The sequence below is a fragment of the Tympanuchus pallidicinctus genome, unplaced genomic scaffold (genome assembly GCF_026119805.1).
Source record: "Tympanuchus pallidicinctus isolate F22 unplaced genomic scaffold, pur_lepc_1.0 scaffold17, whole genome shotgun sequence".
Lineage (NCBI taxonomy): Eukaryota > Metazoa > Chordata > Aves > Galliformes > Phasianidae > Tympanuchus > Tympanuchus pallidicinctus.
In genome coordinates, this window is record NW_026294690.1 from 19483372 (window position 1) to 19501848 (window position 18477).

At 42.4% G+C, this 18477-nt stretch overlaps 1 protein-coding gene across 5 annotated transcripts in view; it reads right to left on the reverse strand.

Annotated features, from left to right (window-relative positions):
- The window catches only part of FGD5 (FYVE, RhoGEF and PH domain containing 5), an 89847-nt gene that overhangs the window by 29014 nt on the left and 42356 nt on the right, over nucleotides 1-18477 (reverse strand). For all 5 annotated transcript variants that reach the window (XR_008205566.1, XM_052678340.1, XM_052678341.1 and 2 more), the window contains exons 4-8: nucleotides 13507-13565; nucleotides 13359-13389; nucleotides 7860-8005; nucleotides 3966-4122; nucleotides 1449-1536 (exon numbers count right to left, since the gene is read on the reverse strand). Coding sequence is in view for 4 of the 5 variants with exons in the window: in XM_052678340.1 (XP_052534300.1) it covers nucleotides 1449-1536; nucleotides 3966-4122; nucleotides 7860-8005; nucleotides 13359-13389; nucleotides 13507-13565 (481 nt within the window). In the remaining variant the exon portion in view is untranslated. The remainder of the gene's footprint in view (nucleotides 1-1448; nucleotides 1537-3965; nucleotides 4123-7859; nucleotides 8006-13358; nucleotides 13390-13506; nucleotides 13566-18477) is intronic.

Below are 18477 nucleotides of genomic sequence, written 5' to 3' on the forward strand. Positions count from 1 at the left end.
TCCTCTCTCCCCCCCCCTTTCCCCCTTCCCTTTCTTCTCTCTCAACACTGTCTAGGGGATGTGAAGGACTGCACTGTTCCAGACCCACACAGTCCTAGTAACCAAGTAGCTGATTTCCTGGAATATCTTGAACTAGCAACAATTATTCCAGTGCACAAAAAACATTTCATGTTTCCAGTTAATGCCAATACTAGGGGACAGGGAGGAGCTCAAGTTGCTTCAAGCATGGAGGGAATGTCCAATCATTACAGCTGCACTCAGATTCCAGCTGCCTCAAAACAGTGTTTCATGTTTGCATTTTGCCTCACAGACCATGGGAATGGATAGAGAAATTGGGAGTGTGATGGCAGCATTCCCAAAAGGGAAATGAAGAGCACATTTGAGATGCGGTGCTTGTGACACTGAAGAGACCGTAAGAATCACGTGAGGCAACTTGGTACCTTCAGTCAGGGAAGCAGCCCTTAGTGCAGGAAAGCTAGACAGACAAAAAAAGTCCTATTATTGGCATCCAGAATTCATTGCTGCTACTAAAAAGGAAAAATCAATTGTGGAAAATGACTCGCATCCCTGATCAAAGTATCTGGAGCAAGATGGAGCTGCTGCTAACGTGTGCTGTGAATAAAAATTCATATGGCCCCTCTGATGCATTTTTAGGTGCTCTTTCTAGTATGTCATGCCTTTCACCAGCTGTTAAGTATAAGCAAGATTTGTAGCTTCCTTTCTACTGTCCCACTCTTAGCTCATCTAGCACACATATACATATTCTTAAGACATATTCCCTCTCTACCCACACGTACACATATTCTTAAGACGTTTCTCCATCTTTGTGTAAGGATATATATATTTTAAATCTGACAAACTTCACAAGGGTGAGATCCATTGATACTTTTTGATACACTGTTGATGTAAATCTGGATTTCTGCCTCCTAGAAAGTGGAGAAATTGATCTGGAATCTTCACTTAAGTTTAGCACTAACCTTAGGTCTATTGTACATGGGGTTCAGGATACAGTACTGGGTACAGCTGCTTTGATTGAGTAGGAGGCAATAGTGCTTGCCACTGTCATACAGCACGCACTTCAGAGTGCCTTCCTTTGCAGTGACTCCTGTGCCCAATTACCTCTGACAATTGCCACTGAAATAAATGAAATCAAACCTGCCTGCTGGCAGTGAGGTTCCTGAACTCTGCCTCTGCTGACTCAGGAAAGGGGAAAGGCAGGAAGGAATGGCTAAAAAACCTGGCATACACTTTTTAGTGACCTTTAAAGCATGGTTGAGCTGAAGAATTGCCTGCTCCTTCCCAGGCTCCCTGATATTACCTGAATCCTGCATTAAGTACACTGAAGTTCCCAGGAATTCTCACCCATACTGCTCCAGCCCTAGTTTAGTTGTCATGGCACCCACGTGTAGCACACTGAGTACCTTCGAGAATGAACTTGTTTTACTCACCTGTGAGCATCACACGATACTGGAAGACACGCTGCACCACTTTCAAAAGCTGGTGTTTCACATTCTGTGGGCTTCCACCAGAGCTCTTCTGTCCTCAAGGGAAGGGAGAGGAAACAGAGGTGAAGGATGTGTGAGCTCAGCAGCAAGCTGTCATCTCCACCTGATGTGTACCCTGAAAGTTTACTAACAGTTGAATGCAAAAATTCCACTGAATCATTCACAGTTTACCAAGTGCTAAAGGGTATTTATTAAGTACAAGGTAGTACTTTCAACAATTTATTTTCTATGGCATCACTCACAAATTGTCTGGACTCAGAGGGAAGAGGGAGGAAAGTAAGAACTAGTTAGAAGGTAAAGGTTTTAGGATGGCATATGAAGAGTCAGAAGTATCAGATATCAACAAGCTTTTTTTTTTTTTTAAACTGAAAATTTCTTCTGCCTCCAACTTTTTAGTACCTTATTTCAAGATATGAAATTAAGCAAAATACAACAAAGCATCTTCCTGTGATTTAGTTAGAACTTGTGTTCTGATTTAATACACACATGGAAAGGCAGCACTTTTCAACTGAGTTTTCCCCTTTAGATTCAACCTATTGCTTTTGACTACAGAGATACCAAGTTAAAATAGGAAAAATTTGCTGTTTATCTGTGAAGTGTCTCAACACTGCTGCAAAACCAGCAGCAATCCACAAAATTCAGTTTTCTGAAGTCTCCACATCTCCAGAGGAACCATGAAACAAAGTTTGCAGGACCCTGAGGGAATGGCACAAAACCCAGGTGGTTCTTTATGAGAATTGAGTCCAAAAGCAATTCAAGCTTCAGGGGTTTCAGTGTTCATTGACTAATGTTTCTGCAGCATTTTCCACTTCAGGAAAGTGGACAGAGCAGAAAGGGAAAATAGGAAACTTAACTGTTTAAGGACTGGGAAAAGTCAGTATTTTCCCAGGCAGAAGAAATGTTTAATGTTACGGCATTATCCTAACTGCTCAAGGTTAGAGAAACAAGATCACAGTATCACAGTGTTGTAGGGGTTGGAAGGGACCTCCAGAGATCATGGAGTCCAACCCCCAAGATGAAGACCTCGATTCTTTGTTGTTAGACTGGAAAGTTAACTGTTGCCAAGTTTTTAAACATGTGATAGGAAAGGTCTGATAAACACCTCTCCCATGTCTGTGTGCATGCACACATGCAAATGGATAAGAAGATTTTACTTTAGAATCAGTAAGCTTTGTTACTTGCTATTCTCTTCTTAGAAGAGGCTCCATCTGCTTTCTTAGACTCCAGGATTAATAGTTGAGACAGGCGTTCATAGCCTGGCGGTCAGGAGGGATGCTGGGAACGCAGGCTATCAGTAGAAAACCTGCGTTTTCCAGATTCAGGTCCAGAGCAATGTGAGCCATCAGAGCTCCCCTCATCTGCTAACAGGAAGTAATTATGGCAACTGCAAAGTATCTGTTTATAAATGCTGACTTCCAATTGTCTTTTGAAATGAATTGTTATTTTTAAGAATGTTATTTTTAAATGTTAACATATGCTGCAGGCTAAATAACCTTTAAGGTCTGATCACTAATTTATCTTCACAGGCCCTCTTCTATCCAAGTAATCATTGCTACTTGTCTTACCAGAGAAAAAGAAACATGGATTCTAGATACATTTTATAGCATCATGACTTGGACCATTTCATCTCAGTAGAGCTAGTGTAATTCAACTAAACTTTTCCACTGACAAATAATTATACACTTTTGAAATTACATGAACTGCCTATATTGCAAATACTTTAAAATATAACAAAGAATCATGGCCTCAATTTTTGTCAGCTGTATCTTGATAGTATTTTTGAATCATTCAACAGGAACAAACTGAGTTAAGACAATGGAAAATGTGTTTCTTGCTTACTGATACAGGCCCAAAACTTATAAATCATTCAAGGAGTCTGGATGAACAGAGCACTGCATTTGGCAGAGGAGGTGGTATCTTTCTTTGCAGTTCAGTTGGCTGTCACCAGATCCTCTGTAAGCAGAGGAAGCATTAAAAGGCATTTAAAAGGCATTTAAAATCCAGTTCTAAAGATGCTGTGGATTGACCCCAGCTAAGAGCTAAGCACTCATGCAGTCTAACCCTAACTTCATTTTGGTTAGGCCCAGAACAAAAATGATGCAAAGTGGAGTGAAAGAAGACAAAGTAACAATAATAGTTATTAATTTGAACACAGCCACACTGGGATTTATATGTTAATATATAAGTGAGAAACTATTCTACTACCAGCATATATTTCAGCAAAGATGTGTTCACAAGTCTGTATATTCACAAATATATTCTGTATACATAGAAGAATGCACGGGCAACAGACATGGACACAGAAGCACATGATGCAGATGTGAACGTCCCACTTCAGTTCTATTATCAAGATGTGTGAGGAGAGGTCAACACTGATGGACTTGCATTAAAAAATTACCTCGAGTGAATCCTGTGGCACAGCCATGTGTCAACACAGGTGGAAAAATAAGGGCGCCTTACCTCAAATTCCTGAATGACAGTAGCCAGCTGGGAATACTTAAGGCAGGTTTCATCTAGCAGAGCCAAATTCTTGTCAAATTGCATAATGTATGCTGTGTGGTGATTCAGTCTTGATTTTCTGGAGAGAAAAACATCAGCAACTTTCTGGTGTTCCTCCCTAAGGCCACAGAAAGAATAAAAGGTAAACAAAAACTCTCTCACTGCAGCAGCTCTATTCATCAGACCCACAGTGGCAGCTAAAGACTAGCTTAAATGGCAGGAAACATGAAATACTTCACAAACACAATAGCAATCTGCTGTAGATCAGGCACAATGAGAGATTGGTGAAGGGCTGTCAATTCTCTGGCTATGCCAGTGCCATCACAGCACTGCATGTCTGTAGCAGGCAGGATGTCTCTTTCCAGGACGCAGTGTCTTCATCTTTTAGGAGACCTTTCAGCTGCTGCAGGGCTTTGAGAACTGGTTGTGGGGAACAATATGTCTTCAGCTGTAATATCATATCTTCAGTTCCCCCTCAATGCCCCCTGCTCACTACTGCTCCACCATTAGTTGTCTCAGTACCCAGTAACACAACGTTGAATTATTTATGAAGGAGAAAAGAGGATAAAAATCTGATGTCACAAGAGTAATCATAGTTAAGAGACAAATGTGAGTTCCTGGGGATATCAGGGCAACAGAACATCAATGAGAGCACAGGCAGGAGTGACTTACTGTAGACCTAAGGGGCAGTGGTGACCTAGGAACCTGTATGAGTGCAGCCCTATGCCGTATGTGATTCTATTGGTTTGAGGCAGCATAACCCACTTTTTTCCTCTCATACCACAGAGGCTGTGGGGCCCTGTAGTTCTGTACTGTAGAGGAGCTTAAGGCATTTCAACTGTGTTCCTTCTGCCTTGAGGAATAGTCAACATGCTGCTAGAGTAAGGACATGACTTCTATAAGGCACAAGTCATTCTAGATCACAGCTAGAAGCATCTCTGTGTTAAGATTCTATGAATCATAAAATAAATGCAAATTCAATGATTTAAGTCCTTCCACCATTCATGGCAGCCCCGTGCTGGATACAAACCAATATACAGCTCTCTGTAGCCTTCCCTTTCCTTACTGTGTGATTCAAATTGAAATTATAAGGCTCATAAGGAGACTCGCCCTGCATTTAGGATCATTACTGAAAAATTCTCCTGATACAATTGACTTCATTAACTCCATGGCAGCACAGGGATGGGATCAGCCACAAAGAGTGACACTGCCTGCTGGAACCTAGCATGATAGCTTGGGGCTGCATCAATTGTCCTACAGGAGATCAGCTTAAACAAGGGACTATGCTGGCTGCTGTAGATTTAGTCAGCTTGGGGCTGCAGAGGTGATTTTCTTAAACACTGTTAATCTGGGAGATTAACAGACTGGAGCTTGGCATCCTGTATTAAAGTCAGATGTTTCTTTAGCTGAATGGTATTTGGAGTCTTGTTCTAGGCAGGTTCTTATTCTCTCACAAAATCACTCAGGTTGGAAAAGACCTTCAAGATCACAAAGTCCAAAAATCAACCTGACCTACTGAATCCCATTGGTAAACCATGTTTCTTAATATTATGTTCACACTTAAATACCTCCAGGCACATGAACTGAACTACTTCTGTGGGCAACCCTTTCCAATGCTGAACTCCCCTCTCCATGGAGAAATTCTTCCTCCTATCCAATGTAAACCTCTCCTGGCTTGAGACTGTTTCCTCATGTCCTATTAGTAGTCACCCCAGAAAAAAAAGACTAGCACCTTTCTTGCTGCAGTGGTCACCCAGGTAGTTGTAGGGTACAATGAGGTCTCCCCTCAGCCTCTTTTCCAGACTAAATAAACCCAATTCCTTCATCTACTCCTCAGTCTTGTTTTCTAGTCCCTCTGCCAGCTTAGTTGCTCTTCTTTGCACGTGCCCAAGTAACTCAATATTCTCCTTGTAGTGACAGTGATGCACCTAAAACTGAACACAATATTTGAAGTACAGTCTCACCAGTGCAGAGTAGAGAAACAATCACTTTTCTTGTCCTTCTGGCCACACATTTCTGATACAGCCCAGGATGCCATTGGCCTTTCTGGCCACTCAGGCACACGGATAGCTCACATTAATCTGACTGTCAATCAGTATCTCCAAGTCTTTTTCTGATGGGCAACCTTCCAGCCACTCTTTCTCAAGCCTGTACTGCTGCATGGAAATGTTACAGTTCAAGTACAGGACCAACAAATGCCACACAATTGGATACAGCCCATCAGTCCTGCCTATCCAGATCCCTTTACAGAGCCTTCCTACCGCAAGCACATTAACAATCCTGCCTAAATCAATGTCATCTCCAAACTTTCAGAGGACACACTTGATAACATACAGATATTTGCTAGATACAGAACATACTGGTACATCCATATACTTGACAAAAACATTAAACAAAACTGGCTCCAAAACAGAGCCTTGGAGAACACTGCTGATGATTGGCCACCAGCTGGATTCAGCCTCATTTACTGTGACCCTCTGAGCCTAGACATCCAACCAGATCTTCATCTAGTGAACTATTCAGCCTGATAAAGCCATGAGTAGCCAGTTTCTTCAGGGGAATGCTTTGGACAACAGCTTCATTAAGAGCCAGGAAAAACACATTCACAGCCTTTCCCTCATATACTAAGTGGTTCATCTTGGCAGAGAGGGATATGGAAGTTAAGGCTGAACCTACCTTTCATTAATTTGGGTGCATGTGATCATTCAGTTGTCCACTGTGTGCTGCCTGATCACCTTTAGGATTATCTGCTCCATAACCTTGCCTGGTATTGTGGTCAGACAGGCAGGTGTTTAGTTCCCTTCTTGCCCATCCTGCAGATGGGTGTCACATTCACTAGACTCCAGTCAACCAAGACCTCCCCAGTTAACCAAGACTGCTTACAAAATGGAAAGACTTTGTTCTGTGTAAGGGTGTTTGGCTTGGCTGGAGTCCCTCAGCAGACAAGCAGTGTCTGCTTGGCTTGAAGGCCTAGTCTGTCCACAGTCTCATGTTGATGCTGGGGGTAAAGTGTGCTTGTCTGAGAGCAATACAATTGCTGTGTAGATTGCTGCAAGTGGAGAATTTTCTTTAGGACCAGTTCAGATTTTTGAAGCCATTCCTGCCTTTCACAGCTATGTGTACGAAGCTTCTTGGTGAAGACTGTGAACTGACTTGACTGAATACACAAAAGAAAGGCAATAGGATAACACATACAAAGCAGGCTGTCCTTACACTGACTGATGAGGCCATCTCAGAACTGTGGGCTACGCACTGCATGAGTGTTTCAGTATTTAGTTTCTTGGCCTGACAGTCCATATGTTTACTTCCTTCCTGTATGCAAGATCTGCCACAGTAGTTCAGCTTCTTTTCATTCCTGCAATTATCCCAGCCTCTGCTGGGGGGGGAAGTGGTCAAGAAAACAATGGGCTGAGGAGGGTATGCCAAGGCTATCATAGAATGGCTTGGGTTGAAAGAGACCTCAAGGATCATCAAGCTCCAACCCTCCTGCTGCATGGAGGGCCAGCAGCCTCCATATCTAATACCAGACCAGGCTGCCCAGGGCCCCATCCAGCCTGGCCTTGAACACCTCCAAGGATGGAGCATTCATAGCCTCTCTGGGCAGCTGTTCAGCACTTCACCACTTTCTTGGTAAAGAACATCCCTCCCCCCCCCCCTCCCCCCAAATATCCAACCTACACCTTCCCTCCTTCAACTTAAAACTATATTTCCCCTTGTCCTGCCATTGTCTACCCTTGTAAAGAGTTGACTCCCCTCCTGTTTGTGGGCTTCTTGTAATAACTGGAAGGCTACAGTGAGGTCACCCCACAGCCTTCTCTTCTCCAGGCTGAACAAACCATGCCATTAATTACTTACCATTTAAGGACTCTTTCTTCCAGCTCTCCCAAGATCTCTTGGTGCAATTCACACATTTCAGGGAGCTCGCTTAAGCCCTTCTTGAGTTCAACTACTTCCTGTTCATCTTCTTCTCCAAGTGCTTTCAAGATACCTTCATATAAATCCTGCAAGCAACAACATAGAGATTAGGCAGGCAGTCTTAAGAGATCATATGAAGTTATCATTTTCTGACTCCTGAACTACACTTTCTGGGAATTCTAAGATACACTATCAGTAGTGATAGATCATTTGCAGTACAGCAAAGAGATCATCACATATTTTCTTGCATTCACTGTTTATATGCATTTGCAGATTAATTCCACAACACTGTTAATCCAAAACTGAACATTTCACCTGGTAAAGCCAGACACTTGTATGTCTGTATTGCATTGTGTATGCAGTGAGTTTACCTTATTTGCTTCCCTATTTTTTTCCTGCTTTTCTGGGTGTAGTTGATCTCATTTTACAGTTTCTTAATCAGAAATATAGTTTTTTTAAAAAAAAATGAAAGATGAGAATCTCCATCACTGTGCAGACCCACAATATGAAAGAAAAAACACTTCTAGTATCTTGTACTATAAATTACATCATTCATCTCCAGATACAAATCTGAAGAGAGAAAGAAGCTGTAAGTTTAAGCTATGGAACAAATCATTTTTTTATATAAAACTGAGACTTTTTTCATCATCTGAAACATGTATTTTACCCTGAAGTGGTTAATTAATTACATAATTTCCTCAATATTAAAGTGTATCCACTTTCGGAAAGGGAGCTGGGGTGGTGGTTGACAGCAGAATCCACATGAATCAGTAGCGTGCTTTGGAAACCAAAAGGGCAAACTGCATTTTGGCATGCATTAAACACAGAGCAGCCAGAAGGTCAAGAGAGGCAATTCTCTTGCTATATTTAGCATTGGTGCAGCCTCACCTGAAATACTGTGTGCAGTTCCTGTCTCCACAATCTGATAAGGATTTTAAGATTCTAGAAAGCATCCAGACGAGAGCACCAGTGCTGGTAAAAGAGCTAGAAAACATCCTACAAGGACAGGCTGAGGACACGTGGGTTGTCTGGTCTGGAGAAAAGGAGGCCAAGAGGCAACTTCTCTGCTCCCTGTAACTTCCTGAGGAAGGAAGCAGAGAAGGGAGGCGGCAGTCTCTTCTCCCTGGGAACTGATTAGCAGGACGTGCAGAAATGGCACAAAGATATACTAGGCAAGGTTCAGCCTGGATAGTAGGGAAAAAATCTGGAAAAGAAGCCTGGACCAGGCTTTCTAGCAAGGTGGTTGATGCCCCATGCCTGTAAGCATTCAGGAGGCATTTATATAATGCACTCATTAACGAGCTTTAACTTTCAATTTGCCTGAAGTGGTCAGGCAGTTGGACTAGGTGGTGTTTCAAGGTTGCTTTCAATAGAACTATTTTATTCTACTCTATTCTATTCTGGTACATAATAGAGTACTTGATTAATTGTGCATGGTAAAATGTTTTTCCCAGTTCAGACGTGGAAATTAGGAATAAGGCACCCATCTGAAAATCATTCCAAGAGCAGACAGCATTTGTTTCTATCCAAAGGATTACTTAAGATCTCCCTCATCCAGAGCTCTGGATGCTGAAAAGCTTTCAGGTTAGATCCTGATTCCTGTAGAACCCATCTTCCCTGCTTCATACTTGCGAAGGACCCCTGACTGGCACCTGGATATACTTCAGGAAACTGGCTGCTGTGATGCCCTGCCTCTTTCCAGGTTCCTTTTAGATACTGATGTTTTCCCTGCCTCCTGCTGCCAGATAGATCCCCTCGTTGTAGTGGCAAGAGGATCTTAGGCGTTCAGTTCTGACAGGCTTTATGGAGGTTTGAATGAAAACAGTGGCAACAGGGTGTAAGGCAATGCACATGCAACACAACAAGGCAGGAATGACAGTGCTATGCAGAGGCCTAGTTTTCTGTTGTGGATTCTGGCCACCTTTCCCAAAACTTAGGACACTGTAAACAGACTGATTATCTTCATAGACCTGTCTGGCAAACCAGAACAGGAACTTGCTTTCAATAAAATTAGATGGTAGTAATTCCAGCACCCAATTCTTCAGTGTTTCTGTAAGGTGCAGCTAATTGAATAGTATTAGCATAGTATCCTGTGCTTGTCTGAGGATGGTCCTGCAGCACTGTTATAGGCTTAATTATGCTTTGTATTCTCTACAAGGAGTTGAAACTGAGCCAGACAGGTGTGTGTTTCACCAGTGGCAGCTGAGTTTAGAGCTGAATTTCCCATTTCTGGCATTCTGGCTATCACAGTTAAATATCTGTACCTAAGTGCACCCCTCTTCGTGATAAGAGCAGGAACTGAGCAGTCACGTAGGATGGCTCAGAAACCTATTTTGTGAGTGCTTTTTCCAATTATTTCTGAATCCAAATAAGCCACAAAGTGCCTGGAGTTTTTGCATGAGATGAGGAAAAATGGGGTAAAGATGCAAATGAAAAAGTGAGTAAATAACCAAAACTTGAGTAGAGAGACCACATTAACTATGAGATCTGAAAACTGGTGACTTGTTCTGGCACAGCAGCTGCAGACCAGCAGGTTGCAAAGCTTCCTGCCTTACAAAAATATTGTTTGTCCTTATCTGACTTTCTTTTGTGTTTATGTGAAAGTAAGTCTAGGGGACTGCAGTGTTCTACCTTGTTGCTAGCCAGCCTACACAAGCTGGTTCTTCTAGTAAGTATCTCCAATTGGGTCACTCTTGGGGCCAAGTAGGGAAGCTATGTTAGTATTTTTCCACTGATGTTAGCCTGATGGTGTTGATTACTGTGACTTAGATATTTTTTGCCTTAGATGATTAGATTGACTCTACAAGCTGCAGAATAATCTGGACAGTATATAGAGGACTGTAACATATTTAGAACCTAAACAAGTGCTTCCAAATGAAAATGATATTAACTCAAATAGAAGAACTTCCCCCGTTGTAACTTAACAGTTTCCAGTATCCTAACTTAATGATTAAGCACTGATAAAATAGTGACAGTTTCCCTGAAGGCTGCATATGAATTGCCAGGTCACAGCCTGAACCAATGGTTGAGCATCAGATGAGGAGGCCTGAGTAACACATGGAGCTCAGGTGCCACTGACACACCTGAGTGAAGAAGGGGCAGATCCTGGGGTGGGGAACAGCAGGAACTCGTACCTATAAGTTAGAACCCCTACCCTATGTTGAAGTCACAAGCATAGAAGAGCAAAAATCATATTTCTTATTATTTCCAAGTAATTTCTACAGGCAGAAAATAGGTTTGTAATTAAAATGCCTAAGTACTTTGCTTAAACACATGCTTCAGAGCCAAATTCACTATATTCTCCAGAGGGAGCAGAAGAGGGTAGAGTCCTGAAGGGACTGGGAAAGCCTTGAAGCATCCCTTTCCTGGGCCAGTTACAGCATAGGCAAGAAAGCCATCACAACAGTAATACAGTACTACAGGAACCATAATGGTGTGCAGCCATTAACAGCATTGCTAATTACAATAAAGCACATGTCCATATAGAAAAATATTCAAGACGTATCAGGGACCCAGTTTTACCTTCCAGAGGCAGAACACATTGCAAAGGAGAGGCCTCTCCTAGACACTCTTTTAAAATACAACATACTATACACATACTCTAGTTTAATCCTGAATTTACATGCTTTCTATAATGTACCAAGCAAAGCAAGTAGCAAAACACTGGGCTTGCCTTTGATGCCTTCCAAGAAACGCACAGTGGAGCTGAAGGTACCTTTGCTATCATCTCCAACACTGCAAACAATAGTCTAAACTTGATCTGGCTTTTCAGGAAAATAGAGGCACTCCTGTTATTGAATTAAGTCCCTATAATACCATAAAGTAATGAAAAGCACAACAATAATAGCACAGTAGCAAAGCCCTTAGCTACAACAAACAAGAACAAGCCCAAATGCAACAGCTGTAAACACAAAAACAAAGGGGGGGGTAGGGGAAGCTGTTTACCTTTCAAAGGCCTCAAATACACGAGAACCTCCAGTGAATCTCCTTGCTTCCACTGCCAACCCTTAAATGAGGTTTGGGAGGGGGTGGATCCTGGCTGCACCCTTCCACTCATCATGCACATTGCATGCACCTGAACTCCCCTGGGCTGGCCCTGCCTTCCCACCAGGTACTTAATCACTTTTTCAGGCTACGACTTAGCATTTTCCCTATAGTCTCTACAGTGTGTCTTGTTTGTTTAGCTGCCTGAAAACACCTTTGTAGATCATGTTGAAGAACTGCTACTTCTAAACCAGAATGCTGTAGAAACATGGAAACTGTATGCAAGTATGTGTTTGGCTATGTAGCAGTCAGAGAAAATGGGAATAGGTAAGACATGGACAGGTAATTTACCACCAATAATGAATGAATGATGAAGGGGGAGGGGGTGTGGGATAATGGGGGGGGACAGGTAATTTACCACCAATTTATGAAAATTGGAGTGGTGGACTCAATTTAGCAGCTAAAAGTATGGTTTCCAGCTGACTAGCTGGGTAGTTTCTGATTTGCTGAAATGCAGTTGTCTGCAAGATGTTTGTTGCATTTAAGGTTGCTTTCCCTCATGTCTCTGCTGTTAACGTCTGAGGAGGCTCTTCAGCATTTCAGCTTACTTCTGAGGTCCAATGAGCCAAGCAACAGTTCAGTGCTGACTTCATTACTCTTTTTCTCCTTGAGAGTCACAAGGATAACCTGAGGCTATTTTTTTGCCTTCTCAGGGGATTTCTTTCCAAATGGTAAGCATGCTTGCTTTGATGGCTGTCATTCCCTACTGCCTCATAACTTAGATCTCAGGTGTTCACTGCTACCTAAGCAGTGGCAGGTCTGCTACAGGGACAGAAAATTTTCTGCAACAAAGCAACTAGCAGGTTAATCTCATACAGGCAATACAAGTGATTCCTAATAGACATGTGTGTTGCCTCATTAACTTCTGAGCTTAGGGCTCTAGTTTTGTTCATTGTGACTACCTGTGTCAGAGTGTGAGCCCCAGCTTGCACAGCTGCCCTATCCCAAGCTAGGCCACACTGAATATTACTGGAATTGCACTATCAAAAAAAAGAAGCTCAATAGGAATCTGAGTGAATCCATTGAAACCAATCCCCCGGTGTCTCAAAGCTCTGCCCCTGTCTAACTCTTTCTGAAGAAACAAGGTGTACCCTCACCATCCCCTTCTTTTATCTGGACCTACTGTGCATATTACACCAGTCTCAGAGCCCCTTAAGTGCTGCTGGGCAGCCCTTTTCCCTGTGAATGAGAAATGCTAGCAAGAGGAACCTGTTGTAAGAGGAGATTAGTGGCATATTCCTTTATAGTGCTTCAAAAAGCATTACTTATGTGTAAGCCATTCTTCCTCAAATTCATCTCAGCTGCTTCAATGCTTTTATGTCCCCTAAATTACAGCTAAGATTCTGTGATTCTTAGATGACAATTAGGTTTCAATAATTAAAATGATTTACTTACCACACGTAACAGCTGGAGCATCTCCACATACCTGGAAAAAGATACTAACTTTTATTAATTGCCATCAAACCAATGCTGAATAAATTAGGGTGAACTGCATAGTTTCAGTCTTAAGAGAGCATCAGACGGACTGTAAAAGTAAACTCACGCTTTTTCTGAAGACATCAGTTCCTGGGCAATGAGGGAAGCTCTGGGTTGGCCTTCTTTCTGCAAACAGCAAAACCCAGAGACAAGTAAGAGATGTGTCATGCCAAGGTGGGAAACAGACTAAGAGAGCAATTTGAACTGACGTATTCCTTCAGTAAAGATAGGGACCATGTCTTTATTCTTTGCTATTCATCCTGAATCCTCTCCATGACAAGGTATTTCTGCTATTCATACACTAATAGCACAGTGCAATGTAACAAATGCTGAGGGAGATGCCAAGTTTGAAAAACTGTTTTCTTATGGAAAAAAATCCAGAAAATATCTGTTGATTTTTACAGGTCCAGAATTTGTTAGAGAAGCGAAAAGTGTTTAACTTCGATTAAGCTATAGCTTCATGGCTGTTGAGGCTTGTAACATGGGTTTAGTACTCTCAATTAAATGGAAGTGGGGATTCTTTATCAAAATGGTCATATTCCAAAGTGTTCTGACTGCTGTAAAACCTGTGGAAGCAAAGAAGGCAAACAGCTTTACTTTGTGCTAAACAAAATTACCATAAACGTATTCAGAAAACAGTTTATTATTCCCACAGAGAATACTGTCTCAAATCTCAGTGCCATGCACTTAACCGGCAAACATCTCATATCTAAGCACCTTAGAAAGAAGAAAAATGTATAACTGTAAGGTGAAAATTGCTAATTAGGGTATTTGAGTCCTAAGTCATGACTCACCCTTATGAAAAAGCATGGAAGTATTCACCGACAGTGAATCTACTACCAAAAGTTTGACTTATTTTGCAGTGTTGAAATTGAAAACTAAGACAGTAGTTTTGAATTAGCAAAGTAGCCTTCGTGATCTACAGTGGCCCGTGGGAAATGTGTTTAGTAGCAAGACTTAATGACATTGTGTGCCAGGTCAGCAATTCTGGAAACCCATTGCATACAGATCCTGCTTCTGAAAGCACAACCAGGAGAGACTGGAACTTGTGGAGATGTAATGCAGTCCCTTAGCACAACAGTTAGACAGGAAATTTGTGGTTACACCTTCTCAATTGATTCTGAATGAGAGGACTAGTAGTTGTCAAAGAACACTAAGCTTAATCATGACTCCTCAGAAGACATAAAAATGCTGACTTCCTAAATCAAGTTTGATAATTCAGACAAACAATTAAGATTTACACTGTAAAAGCAGATTTGAGCAGTAAAAATGTCTAAGCCAGTGGAACATAAATATAGACTTTCTCCTCTCTGTCCCTTTTCCCCATTAGCAGTCCCTTTGGATGCAGGAGTCCCTTTGGACACATGATAATATAGTGTTTGAGCTGTTAGATGCCCCATTCTGTTCTCTTCCCTCCCAAAGTTTCTGGTTCATTCTGCCTACAGTGAACTGAAAGCATCGTGAGGAAAAAAATGAAACACTCCTTGAAATGTGAGAAGCTTAAGTACAGCCATGTGGATACTTGGAACATAAGAAACCCGCGTGCGAGGTCAACTGAAGCAATCAATATGATTACACCACCCAATATCCATAAATTAACAGAGGAATATGTGATGGAAGAGAAATCATATTTTTAAGATTCTTTTTGTTTTAATAACCTTAGGTATTGATTACAAAAGCAAGGAATTCAAACCTGATGCTCAAAAAACAAGCAAATTCATCTCTGCCCATTTCAGAAGAACAAAGGGCCAATCAAAGTATGCTGCAACGACTACACATGTAAGCAGAGGAAAGGCTTCTCCTTTTGTGAGGCGACTAAGGACCCCTGGCTTCCTCCTCTGTGGTTTTCACTCTGGAGGTGATGGACCTCAAGGATGATTATGTTGTTATCAAAGTGCATATGAGGGAAAAAGTCCTAGAACACTGCTGATGATGGGTTGGATGAATGAGGCTTCATAGAAAATAAACACAGTCACTCTTTTTAGCAGTGCCCTTTGCCAGGACAAGAGGCAGTGGGCACAAACCGGAAAACAAGAAGTTCTGTCTAAACAGCAGGAAGCAGTTCTGCCTGAGCAAATGACATCGCAGTGGCACAAGCTGACCAGAGAGGAAATGGAGTCTCCCTCCTTGGATATTTTCAGAAGCTGCCTGGATATGAGACTGTGCAACATGTTCTGAGTGTCCCTGATTGAACAGGCGTTGAGTCAGATGGACCTGGAGGTCCCCTGCCGATCTCTGTAACCTTATTTTTGCATGTTTAGCTGATTTCTGTACTTCTACTAGGAAACAACTGAAGACTAAAAGAGGCAAAGGAAATGGTGAACTGTTCATTCTCTTAGAGAATCTGATCTGATGATCTGATGCATCTCTTCTTTAGCATCAGAAGTCTAAGTTTATGTCCCCTAGTGTTGTATTCCTTCTGGCTTTGAGAGCAAAGAGATTCTTTGAATTGCTTTTCGAGAACAGCACTCCCTCTATTTAACAAACTCTACAGCACCACTCCATTTAACAAAATGAGCTAGAAAGACAATGCTTTTTTGCTCCTGCTGGAAGGATTTCATTGTCCTTTTCCTCCAGATTGTGAGCATCTCTTGAAGATCACAGAGTGCCCCTCGTCGCTGTCCCCACTGCTAGAGGAACATACCAGAAACACTGAGTTTTCTCTCTCATTTCCTCTATGCAAACATAGCAGAGCAAATGAAAGTGTTTCACCAGTGCAAGCTGCTCAGTGCATCCCTGTGCACGAGCCAGGCTCCACACTGCGAAGGAGCAGAGTACATTTCTCCAGTGGTCCAGGCCCATTCTGCTTTTGCATATATGTATTGCCATGCTTTGTAATTCCTCTTGTGATTTATACGTCTTAGCTAAGAGACAAAACACAGGGACCCCAGTGTCACAAGCACAGTTGTCTAAGACAAGTTGGAGACAGTGTCTTGAGGCATTGCCTGTCTTGTGTTAATTAACTGCTGTTTGTTTATCTAGGAAATGAACTCTGAGATTGACAACAGTGCCTGGAGACAGATTTCTGGGAACAGGGAATAGAGGTGGTGCACATCCCTCAACCATAAAGTTTCTAACACAAAGTCCAGGTGATTATTATAACATGACCAAGCTGCCAGCTTTTCAGTAGCCTTTACTCCCTGCACTCAACTCTGCAGTGCTGGTCCTTCGCAATTCCCATTTCAGAGGCTGCACTATAGGCCTTTCTGCATGCCTCTGCTTAGCAGAGGGAGACCATTCAGCCATGTGGAGACCCTGGCTTTCTACCTCACTGAGTCTTGTGTCATAGCCTCATCATCTCATCCTCTGCAAATCCAAGCACTCAGCAAAATGCTAGGAATATACAGGATACAATTGCAGTGCATAACATAATCTTTCATCTCCTCTACTCTGAAAAACAGGCTGGTGCCAGGAATGTAGCAAATACAAAATCAGGTTGTATAGCTGCTGTAGCTCAGCTGATCAGTGTAACTTGCAAGGCAGAGATGATGCTGCACAATTACATCTCCAGAGGATAATGTACAGCCCTGTTCCAAATGGATATTAACTTTACAGATGTTAAGATCTAGAAATATCTTCCAGCTTGCTCAGTTTCTCCTCCAACAGTCTGTTTCCCAATGTATAATGAAGCACACCACCAGAAATCTTTTGCTTAGAACAATAGCATAAAAACCTAAAAGCTTGTAGATCTCAACACAGTACACATGTGAACATAGTCCTAGGCAGTTCAAATGAACAACTTTGGGTTTCATGTCCTTTTTGTACCTCCTGACAGAAGTGTTTGGGAGAAGGGGCAAGCAGCGAAGCGTGCACTTGTGGCACATCAGCTTCTCTTGTGGTAGGGATTCTTTGACTGTAGGGATGAGGATTCCCCAGTGAGTTGTGTATACACTCCAGACTTGCTCTGAGCAATGCCAGGGCATCTGAAATGGGCCTTCACTGGCCAAACTTTGCTGACATGGTACTGTGGTGATGGTGACAGTCATTCCTCTCTGAGCCCAGTACCTGCTTTCAGTTCAGCTGGCCTAGCTGCTTGTAGGACTATGATAAGAACCAGACTGGTGTCTGGTGTCCTGGTCCAGCCTACTAATCATGAGACTGGGAACAAATTTGCCTCCATGCCTGGAATAGGATTGTATAGCTTAAAAGCAGAACAGGAGGATCAAAGTGCTGCAGGGTAACTAGCTAAGACACTGAATCAGCAGCTCCCTTCCTACATGCATTGCAGGCTTGCCATGTTAATATGGACAAACTATGTGCCTTTGTGCATTTTTGTTGTGTGTGTGCTGTTGCACAGACTCCTTATGTTTAGGTTAAGTGCATTGTAGGTGGACAGTACACAGCACAAGAGTGCTGCTGTCGCTGTGAGAGGCTTACAGCAGTGTGCGAACTTCAGCCTCTGAGCCGAGTGACTTCTTAATGCCCCTTTTGTCATTATTGTGAACTGTAGTAGCAGTTCACAGTGATGTCACGGTGGTGCCAACAGTAAACTGAGGCATTACAAGAACAAGTGACTTCTTCAGGCTGGGTCTGCGAATAAGTGAATAACATCCTTTTTCTCCCAGGCTCCTTTCTTGAAGTGCTGGATTGCAGCTCTCCTGGGGATTCTGTGTAATTCTGTAAATCAAGAACTGTCCCTTGAAAGGCGTCTAAGTTTGGCGCTTCCTCAAAGCAACGTGAATCTGTCAATTCCAACACATATTTGGGTTATGTATGTGAAGGTTAAAGATTTGCAAAACTGAATGATTAATGAAGCTTGGAAACCAAGCCTACCCAGTGAAAATGGATGAGGAGCAGCAAAGGCAGTTTTGTGTACGGCTCCCATGAGACAGTAGCTCCCTTCCTTGTAATGACATCTTTGTGGCTGAAATTAGTTACCTCTGTTGGTGTGTGTACAGGCACCCTCCATGCTCTATACTGGGTTGCAGAACTCCTTTTTTTGGACGCTGCCTTTTGTTTTTGTACCTGGGAGAAGAGTGGAACATCTCTACCTCCAGTAGAGAAGGTAGCTCTGCCTTCTCAGAAGCTCAGCATGGCA